Source organism: Melanotaenia boesemani, chromosome 11, assembly GCF_017639745.1.
Source record: "Melanotaenia boesemani isolate fMelBoe1 chromosome 11, fMelBoe1.pri, whole genome shotgun sequence".
NCBI classification, from domain to species: Eukaryota; Metazoa; Chordata; class Actinopteri; order Atheriniformes; family Melanotaeniidae; genus Melanotaenia; species Melanotaenia boesemani.
The window spans coordinates 34,018,189-34,029,500 of record NC_055692.1 but is presented as its reverse complement, the minus strand read 5'-3'; the positions used below and the strand labels follow the sequence as shown (position 1 = coordinate 34,029,500).

Sequence of the window (11,312 nt, the reverse complement as noted above, 5' to 3'; positions counted from 1 at the left end):
CGAGCCATCCATCTATTCAATTAAGTCTGCAGATAATCAATATCTTATAGAAGTATTAAAGGAAGTAAACACTGTGATAAATGGATGTTGTCATGGAAACGCTCAGTACTCCATTCATATCTCAGGTTGTCTCAGCCAATTTTATTCTTAGCTGATAATGGTTATTGATTAATAACAATCAGGGTGGAAACTGGTAGAATATTGATTCTTTTATTGATTGTGTTTCTAAGTATTTATTGTTATGGATCCATCAATCAGCTGTTTAAACAATGTTCTGCTAAAGAAAACACAGCTCTGAAAAAATTAAAACAAACTTTATTTAAACATCTTTACACACAACAACCAAAACAAAAAAATGGTGTTAAATTACATCCGACAGGTGTCATGAAATGCCTCCAGGGTCCTAAAGTCCCTCCATGTTGGAGGAAGTCCATCTTGCAGGAAACGACCACAGCGCTGACACGGAGACTGGAAGAGCTTAATGTAGCTGCGCAGCCACGTCTGCAGGTGAGACAGAGACAGCTCAGGCAGAGGATAAAAAGACAAGTGAGACAAACAGGTAATACAGGTGCAAGAGAAACATGCAAGGCGGAGTCAGTTGACACAGGCCAGACAGATGAGTTAGGGACATTTGACACAGATGATATAGGTGAGAAAGGGACAGGTCAGGCAGGTAATATAGGTGAGCCAGGTGAGAGAAAGACAAGAGAAACAGACAGAGCCAGGACAACAGAAGAGACAGGTGATGAAGAGACCAATGAGACAGGTTATTGATGCATTATGGATCACTGTCTCACCATGAAGGACCGGACTACTACGTCAGGCATCTGGGGCAGCTGGTAGTGCAGCAGGGCGGTGGTGGCATGGTCCGTTACCTAGCAATATCATAACCAATCAAAATGCTTCACATTGAGACCAGGTGGCTAAAGAGAGAACATGTGAGTCTTACCTTCTGAAACACCTGGTACTGGGATTTGGTCCAAATGTCCAGCTGGGGGAACAGACAGACAGGTTACCATGGAGACGGTGAGAGAGGTATCAGTAGTTTGCTAGGCTACCGTGGAAACAGTGAGCTATCAGTGAGTATGTGACCTTTCACCTTTCCATCCTCATTGTAAACGTTCTCGCTGAATCCTCGAACAACTGTTCTATCAATGAAGAGCGAACGCATGACGACGATGGCCTTCAGCACCTTCCCCAGGGTCACCTGAGCGACACACACCTGTTACCTACTTGGAACACACCTGAAACTGGGTCTGTGTGTGATAAATGTAATGCTGTACCAGCAGGACAGCCGACGTCCCGTTGGGTCTGAACAGCTCGATGGTCATGTCAGGAAACATCCGGCCGATGCGAGAGATGACGTCATCCACGTACCTGTATGCAGAAGAACATGCTGGTTATGAAGAAGCTGGACATGGCCAGCAGACATATACATGACCAGGGAAACCTCTGTCACACCATCTCACCCAGACAGACTGAAGATTGAATGAATGTTGCTATTTTTCTTTTTACTGTCCTTTCATATATTACTTGCCTTTATTTCTGCATTTACCGGCTGGAATACAAAGATTTGATTGGCTAAGGATCAACTGGTCAGTGTGTTTCCTCATCCACTAAACTACAAAATGGTCATGTTAACATACAAACACTCCACCAGGTTATTAACCATAACTCTGTGTTTTGGCTGAAGGTCCGGGTCTATTCCGCCTCTGTGTGGACAGCTTCTGGATCCAGGGGCCTCATTTATCAAGCTGGCATAGGAACAAAAACCAGCGTACGGCAAATATAGTCAACTTTTGGGATTTATGAAAACCAAACTTGACAGGAAAATGTTCCTACCTCCACGCAAACTCTGACCCAGGCGTACACACAGAATCTAGAAAAACTGGAAACAACGACACCAACAGTCCAGAATAAAATCAAGGAAATGATGTGAAATGTGAGACATTTGTGCACAATCCACTATTACCTTTCACACCACATGTTAGATATTAAAGCTGTTTGCAGAAATTAATAAAGACAAACATTCCATATTAATTCTCCTAAGAGCTAACGCTCAGAAAAAACCCCCCAAAAAACAGGATGTTCAGGAAGAAGGGAGATGATATTAATAAGAACTTCAACCACTAAAACGTTTTCTGTCATTTTGAAACAAAACTTCATGTTATAAAACCCATCCAGATAAATAAGGTGCCAGTCTGCTGCCAGCATGTAGCATCAGTGTGGAAAGTAGCTTTGGTCCTTCATTCCAGCAGAGCGGGACCAGACTGGAGGCTGGAGGTCTAGAAGTGAGGTCTAGATGTTCCGATATCTCTGACGTGTCTTCCTTCTGACACTGTGATGACAGCATCTGCCACCTGCTGCCACTACTCTGTCTTTCTGACAGCAGTAAAGCCCACACCGTGCCCACCAATTAAACATTTTTATGTTTGTCAACGTGGACCATCAGGATCTCTGTCTCACACCCTGAAAAATTCCACTTCTTCCCTCTTTTTCCCTCCTGAGCCATCATGGAAATGATGTGATGAATATGTATTACAGGCGTCCACCTGACCATTTATAGCCACCATGTGGGCGTGGGGAGGCGTTCTCTCACGTGCGCCCACTTTAGAGTTGATTCTAATTTCTAAATGAAAACAGGCGTAAGACGTGTGTGCGCAGGCTTTTATAAATCTGAAAGTAGAAGCATTTCCTATTTGCACCTGTATGACGCCACCTGTAGTTCGCTTTGTTATGCACAGTTTGATAAATGAGGCCCCAGGTCCGGACTGTAGCCTGCTAATTAGTGACATCTACTCTATGTGTCATGTTACGTGCACGAGTGTGGATCATTACAGTTTTCCAAAACTCACTGAGGAGGAAGGACAAGAGTGTTTGGTTGCACTTTGGGACGTCTCTTTGCTGAAGCTCCCATCTGATTGGCTGATCGTTTGAGTGACTGCTGGTTCAAAAAACTGGAGGCCAAGCCAGCATGGTACTGTAACTATAAACACACACACACACACACACACACACACACACACACACACACACACACACACACACACACATGGATCAGCTTCAAACAGAATTAGATGGCCCATCAGATCAAAGGGAGAAAAAGTAGCTGATGAAGCCTGCAGTACATTTTACAAATAATCAGCATTAGTGTAAACAACAATAACAACAACAAAAAAAGTGCCATCTGGGTACAGAGGCTACAGTTCCTCAACGCAGATGGCCCAGGTTTGGTGCTGGGGCCCTTTGATGCACGTAATTCCCCACTACCTTTGCTCCCCTTTCCTGTCAAACTACTGTCACACAAAGGCCACTACAGCCCAAATATGCTTGAAGAAAAAAAAAGTAATCACCATAGTAAGAGTATCTCATTCAGTGCATTACCTTGTTGGACCACTTGTAGGCCTGCAGCAGCTGTGAGTACAGAGGAGTTTTATCCTGAACCGGGTCCAGACTGAGCAGACCGCTGTTATGAAGAGGGTGGGACTCTGAGGGCCGGCCCACCAGACCGCTGAGACGCTCCAACTCACTGTCAGGATAAGATAGGAACACTGGTTAGCTTCTGACCAGTACAGTTGGAAACAGAACTTCTGTAACAATGATCGGTATACAGGTTGTGATTGGATGAATAACATGAAGTGGCAGTCGGTGTCTTTTACTATGTTAATTATTAAGTTATTAATTAAACAGTTTTATGTCTGGTTTACCTTAAAGATCTAACTTTTTAAGTACAGGAGGAAATCGATTCCTGGCATTGAAAAATCAAAATGAGTCTGTTGCAAACTCTCTTCATAAACTTTAACACTTTACTAAGATCTTACATTTTATTTTATAATTAAAAACAGCCTATAAACTTTAAACTGAGGACAAATCAAACACATCCATTAAATAGATAGATAGATAGATAGATAGATAGATAGATAGATAGATAGATACTTTATTGATCCCGAGGGAAATTCAAGCATCCAGTAGCATATACATACATTAAAGGTTAGTACTTGACATTAGGGGTTAGTACTTAAGCATAACTAGACTAATTTAAAATTAAATAGAGGCAACGGTAGATAAAGAAGACCATTATTATGGTCTATGTACATATATACTGTACAGGTGATCAAGTATGTACATATGTTGACGGTGGTAGCCAAACAAGGTGCATGAGTGAAAAAGTGCAGGATGTGCAAAAACTGCTGAGACAGTGTTAACAGAATGGGATAAGAGCAAATGTGCTTCCAAATGAGAAAAAGGCACATGTCCATAAAAACTATTCAGACTATGGTTGTGGTTGTGACCCCTGCGCCCTCAGCGAGATGTTGTACAGCCGGATGGCCCGGGGTACGAAAGAGTTTTTGAGTCTGTTGGTGGAGCAGGTCAGGGACAGTAGTCTGGGGCTGAACACACTCCTCTGCCTGCTCAGAGTTCTATGCAGAGGGTGAGAGGAGGAGTCCAGGATGGTCAGGATCTTGTCCAAGGTCCTTTTTTCTGCCACTGAGACCAAAGAGTCCAGCTCTGTGCCCACCACAGATCCTGCCCTTCGGATCACTCTATCCAGCCGTGCTGCGTCCCTTTTCTTTATGCTGCCTCCCCAACACACCACAGCATAGAAAAGGACACTGGCCACCACAGTCTGGTAGAACATCAGCAGCAGTTTCTTGCAGATGTTGAAGGACCTCAGCCTCCTTAGAAAGTACAGACGGCTCTGTCCTTTCTTGTGGATGGCGTTGATGGTCTCTGACCAGTCCAGTCTGTCATCAAGCTGCAGTCCCAGGTACTTATATTCCAATCACGCTTATTTATCATCTTCTATTAATAAACATACAACAACATTTTTTTTATTTATGAATTAAATAGAGTTCTCCATCTCAGATTCTGATTTATCAGTGTTTTTACACACAAACATCCACGTGATTCCGTGTTTACATCCAGCAGAACTCCCGGTCAAAGGCAACACAACCCAGAAAACATCTCGAAATTATCAGTAAAGTGATGGACTGAAACAATTATCACATCAAATCAACAGAGGTCTGTCTGGAGTTTGGTACAGCAACAAGCTGTTAAGTGCTGAGAAAAGTAAATAGACTCTGATGCGACGGACTCACTTCAGGTCTCTGTTGACTGCCTGCAGGTTGTCCTGAAACTCGGCTATAAACTGCTTTTCGCGGCCCTCTAGCGTCTCGCGGTTCTTCATACCATCCTTCAGGGACTCGAACACGCGGCTCACGCTCGAGCGCAGCGCCTGGATACCGTTGATCGCGTGAGAGAAAGCGTCCAAATTTACTCCGACGTTCACCACGTCCGCCATGTTCTCTTATTCTGCTTATTGTTTGGCGCGCAGATATGACGTCACAAAACTCTGTCGACAATACACTGGCAACCAATCAGTATCCACAACCAGCTGAGCTGTATTGAGGAGCACAATTATTACAGATAACAGAGCCATAGACTATTTTTATTTTTTTAATTTTTTTCCCTGTCCAGCACCGTAGCAGGCAGAATGATGATCTGGCTGCTGTGTTGTGCCAAACAAATTTGCTTTGCCAAGGGGAGCTTTAGGGGTATAAAGCTCCCCTTGATAATCAGTTTTTCTTTTATCATATTTTTTTTTATTTTGAATTATGGAATTTATATAATCTTGCTGGACCTGGCTGGAAGGAACAGGAAAAAGGGAGAATAGTGAAGAAAAGGACAAAGAGAGTAGAAAAAAGAAAGAGGAGACAAAGATACAGATAGGCAATGACCCTTCAATTCAAACTTACACCAGACAACCAACTGCTACAACAGAGAATTTTCTCCGACTTTTACAAGGAAACAAATCTGACAACAAGTTCCTAAAAAAAATAACCAAAGCAAACATACATACATACATACATATACATACATACAACACACACAAAAGAAACCTAAAAAAAGTAGGTCTTAAGGCCCATTTATGCTTGATGCAGAAGACGAATACGCAGATGGACGAACAGTTTTGTTCGTCTTCTGCAGCGGTAACGGTCCTTGGTCCATTTTCAAGGAGCTTAGCTATTTATCACTTGAAATGGTAAATGGTCCGTATTTTATATAGTGCTTTACTGTGCCTGGAATGCTAAGCGCTTTACATCATACATCACATTCACCCATTCACACACAAATTCACGGAAGCTGCCATGCAAGGCGCTCAACCACTACCCATCAGGAGCAATTAGGTGTCTTGCCCAAGGACACACATGAACTCGACTCGGTCAAGGATCGAACCGGCAACCCTCACGTTACACCTTGCTGAGCCACGCCGCCCCCGCACTGAAGCAGAAGACAGAGCAATACCACCAGAAATTGTGGGGGTAGTGCATCCAGAGAAAGAAACAAACGAGAGAAGAAGAAGAGAATCAGAATGGGAGCAAAAGATAAGCAAAAGAATTACGAATGTTTAGGGCATTTTGGACAGTTGGAAACAGCTTTAAAGCGATGAATTACCGCTGCCAAACTGTGTCTGAAACTGACGTCAGCTCACGGAAGTGAACTGTACTTAACACTGCTCCCTAATGGAGGAACTGAATTAATAACCATGGCAACGCAAAACACGCATGTATGAGGTCGATGACGTTTGACAACATTTGAAACAGACATCGCTATTTACGTACGACAGGGAGCATAACTGGCAGGGCCCGACAGATATGGATTTTTTGAGGCCGATACCGATTCCAGTATTTGGCTAAAAATATTCCAATTATCGATTTTTAAAACATATATATATAATGGATAAGTTAACTTCATTTTTGGTTTATTAACATTTATACTAACAAAAATATGAATTACAGATAGAACATTTTACTGTTTCAGAATATTTTGTCCTCATATGTTTAACTTTAAAACAGAAGAATTTCCAAAAACATGCAACAAAGCATTAAATAACTGGGAGATTAAAATATATAACCTTAAAAAAGTCAAACTATAAACAAATTGTATTAATGAATGATGAATTAATTAAGTATATCTTGTTTTGTACTTCTTGCTGATGCAAATTAGAAGTAGGTTAAAGTACAGGTATAAAAATATATATAAGATGTGTGCCTTGTATAACCAACATGAGTGAAGTTAGCTAAACATTATTTAAGCAGCCTTCGGATGCCCTTTAATGTTAAATTACATTTTTTTACTCCAATATTTTCTTTGCCATGAAATATATGATGGCATATATCATATATGAACCAAAATAAAAACCAGATATGTTTTTCTCAAATGTCAAAAAGATGTCATCTTTGATAGAGTTATATTTTATATATGATAATCACAAATGGTCTGGCACAAACTGTCGCTGTTACAGCCTGTCACATTAGTAAAACTAAGGGAGACATGACATCATGACGGTGGCTGAAGACAGATTGTAATATTAATAAGTTTTCGGTGCTGCTGTGAATAAACCTCCTCCCATCTGCATTCACATCTCACCTCCTAAAATATGCCTTAACCTGCCTTATTTACCTTATTTCTGCAGTTACTGACTACTTAGCTAATGCTATGCTAGGTTGGAATAACAGCTATGTTATTGCTAACATAGACAGGTGTTATGACTGGTCATTTTTTAGGAACAACTTAACCACACGATATGCACGAACTGCCGATATCAGCTGGTTCTTTTTTTCATGCATGCTCATGATGTGCTGCTTCGGCTACAAGTCAACAGGTGTGTCCCAATTCAGGGTCTGCACACTTTGGAGTGTGCAGACTATGTAGCCTCTGTAGTCTGCTTAACATTCATGAAATGGGACAGCCTACCTAGACAACAAAAATTTCCCATAGCAACAACACAGGACGTTGAATCACTTAAACTTCTGAAATTACTCATAGGTGGATGTTAAAATTGACACACCGACAGTTAAAAAAAAAAAAAAAACAGTCTGAGGCTCAGTTGTTTTCCAGCTGGTACACATGTCACATGTTGTAACCCCTTAAAAATCCACGAATATCAACTATTACGTAAGGGATAATGCCCGACGCTGTGTCCATTATCATAATTTAATGGACGACGTGGAGGCGTGAACTGTCCGATACATGTCTCCAAAGACACAGACCCTGCAGCAGCAGCTGCAGGTCGGCCCCAGTTATGTTAAGTGACACAAACATTTCAGAGGGCGGGTGCAGCTCTTACAGCTTGTGTGTGTCCAGAGGATGATGCAACATTTTGTTTCAAACAGTCAAAGTCCACAGATTGTTTCCTACATCGTTACATAAGCCTGCAGGCTGCTCTCACAGCGACGCCCCGTCACAGACGTGATCTGGTGAGTCTCCAGTGGCGACTCTTAACCAGCTCTAACACAGAACCTGCAGCTTGGTCGGCTGCAGTTATGTTAAGTGACACAAACATTTCAGAGGGCAGGTGCAGCTCTTACAGCTGGTGTGTGTCCAGAGGATGATGCGACATTTTGTTTCAGTCAAAGTCCACAGATAGTTTCCTAAATTGTTTTTATTGCAAGAAATATTATCCACCATTCACTCTGATCATTAAATGTGTATCAAGCCAGTAAGTCTATCCTAAATCATTTTTATAATGTTATCCATCATTCACTCTGTATCAAGCATGTAAGTAAGGTAATCAAGACAGAAAGACAGGCGACGACATATTTAAAATTAAATGCAACATTGCTGTTGATCGTGACATTTCATAAGATACTGGCATGTCCATAGTGGCGTTTGAAGGACGGAGATTTAACATTTGTGGACTCTCACCGCTGCTGGTTGCTCCATTCTCGTCTCTCCTGGACTGACGGAGCCCAATCAGCCTGCAAGCTGCTACCAGACAGCAATCAAAAATCCAGTCTTTCAATCCCAGAGGCTTTACAGGACATCCACAACATATTTGATCATGTGGCAAACTTATCCAATCTGAATCAGCCCCAGCACCATAGACCAAAAGACCTGACCAATGACAAGTGGTTTGACACAGTGCAGAAAACTAAGAAAAACTCTTAAAAATGTATCAAACCAAAAACACAGACAACCTGACATTTTAAATGAAACCCTAACATTTGATGATATGAAATGTGCTGTTAAAATTGATAAGATGGAAACAGATTTCTTCCCCAAGAGCAGAGGAGTGAAACAGGGCTGCAGTCTCAATCCCACCCCCTTCAACATTTATACGGATGAACTGGCTGAATCACTAGAACTATCTGACATCCCCAGCCTCCCTCTGTTGGACACACAGATTAAACGCCTACCTTTAGCAGATGATGTCATATTGCTGACTCCATCAAAGAAAGCCCTACAACAGCAACTGGATCATCTGTAAACCTTCTGTCAGACCTGGGCCCTGACAGTTAATCCAGACAAAGCCAAAATTATGACATTACATAAACCACCCAGGGGTCAGGGAAACCAACCCAGGTTTTTCTTGGGCTCTTATGAGGTGGAACACACACAAGACTACACATACTTAGGACTACACATCACGTTCAAAGGAAACTTTAAGCTGGCTGTTCATGATCTCAGAGAGAAGGGAAGAAGGCCTTTCTGTGCTATAAAAAATCTTCAAACATTAATATTTCCCTTACAATCTGGCTCAAAATATTTAAATATATAATTGAACCATTTATTCTGTATGATAGTGAGGTGTGGGGTCATCTTACAAATCAAGATTTTGATTTTGATTTTGAAAAATTGGACAAACACCCCATCAAAATCCTGCACACAGAGATCTGCAAGAGCATCCTCAGAGTGCGCAGAAACACCCCAACGAAGGATGCTGAGCTGAGCTGGGCTATTTCTCCCTTTTAATTAGAAAAAAGAGCAGTTTTTTTCAAAATTTATAAACACCTTAAAACAAGTGACTTCCTACCACTACAAAGCTCTGCAATGCCAAGGGGAGAACATGGAGAAGAACTCCCACAGCCAGCTAGTCCTGAGGCTCAGCTCGTCTCACAGCACAAGACCTCAGGACACCCTTCACACAATCTGGACCCACCAAATTATAAAAACACAAAAGAACAGTACATTAACTGCTAGACCTCTGTCACACTTGCAATGCAAACTTCAGTGATATTTGGCTCTAAACAGACAGTTCATAGTGGCAGAATATCTAAGCACCATATTTATGATTGTACCTTATTTATAAAATTGTCATGGCTTTGGCAATATTGTAAATCTACAGTCAGGCCAATAAAGCTTATTACATTGAAAAAATTTAAATTGGAAAGAGAAAGAAAGAAAACAAGCGAGAGAGGGAGAGAGATAGAGAGAGAGGGGGGAGATAGGGAGAGAGCGAGAAAGAGAGAGAGAGAAAGAAAGAGAGAGAGGGTGAAAGAGAGTGAGAGGGAGAGAGAGAGAGAGGGGGGAGAGAGAGAGAGAGATAGGGAGAGAGCGAGAAAGAGAGAGAGAGAAAGAAAGAGAGAGGGTGAAAGAGAGTGAGAGGGAGAGAGAGAGAGAGAGGGGGGAGAGAGAGAGAGAGAGAGAGAGGGAGAGAGCGAGAAAGAGAGAGAGAGCGAGAGAAAGAGAGAGAGAGGGAAAGAGAGGGAGGGTGAAACAGAGTGAGAGGGAGAGAGAGAAAGAGAGGGTGAGAGAGAGAGAGAGAGAGAGAGAGAGAGAGAGAGAGAGAGGGAAGATAGAGAGAGAGAGATAGAGAGAGAAAGAGAAGGAGAGAGAGAGGGTGACAGAGAGTGAGAGAGTGAGAGAGAGAGAGGGTGAGAGAGAGAGGGAGAGAGGGGGGAGATAGAGAGAGAGCGAGAGAGAATGAGAGAGAGAGGATGAAAGAGAGTGAGATGAGAGAGGGAGAGGGTGAGAGAGAGAGAGAGAGAGAGAGCGAGCTAGAGAGAGAGAGAGAGGTAGGGCTTACTTTAGAGAGAGAGGGTTCACAGAGTCAGTAGAGTTTCAGTTGTCAGATCATTCAGATCTCTGAGAGGAGGAGGAGGAGGAGGAGTAAAAGGATTAAAAGAAACTAAAGAAGAGCAGAAGAAGTAAGGGATTAAACGAGAGGAAGAGAAGTAAAGGGAAACAGAAAGGAGAGAAGAGGGGCAACAGGGCGAAGAGCTTGTAATCAGCTTATGAAGAATCAACCTGAAGACCCTCTGGGAGACAGACAGGTGAGAGGAAGTGTGTGTAAATGGTATCACAGTATGCTCGGTCTGTTTTATGTGGTCCTCTGGTGTTTCACCTGTTCTGGGGCTAAAGCAGGTTGGACACTGAAGATGTTTCTGAATTTGTTGGCTCCATTATGTCAAAGCTCAGAGTCTAATACCTCATGCATATGAACAGGAGTTACGGCAGAATCACACCTGTGCTGGTGACTGACGGTAAAAAATCTTGCAGGATTCATCAGATCCAGATTCTAGTTTTGA

The 11,312-nt window shown here is 42.3% G+C and overlaps 1 protein-coding gene across 2 annotated transcripts; it reads right to left on the bottom strand.

Annotated features, from left to right (window-relative positions):
- Window positions 1-299: 299 nt before the first annotated feature.
- Window positions 300-5,340, bottom strand: med27 (mediator complex subunit 27). Of its 2 annotated transcripts, none has more exons than XM_042000057.1 (8): window positions 5,100-5,340; window positions 3,385-3,529; window positions 2,856-2,986; window positions 1,284-1,377; window positions 1,100-1,207; window positions 950-991; window positions 798-875; window positions 300-501 (listed from the first exon to the last, which is right to left on the bottom strand). In XM_042000057.1, exons 1-8 carry the CDS (start codon window positions 5,300-5,302, stop codon window positions 367-369), a joined length of 936 nt encoding a protein of 311 aa, XP_041855991.1. In that variant the 5' UTR covers window positions 5,303-5,340; the 3' UTR covers window positions 300-366. The 2 variants fall into 2 exon arrangements, with proteins under 2 accessions (XP_041855991.1, XP_041855992.1); XM_042000058.1 differs by having other exon boundaries at window positions 798-868.
- Between the last annotated feature and the right edge of the window lie 5,972 nt (window positions 5,341-11,312).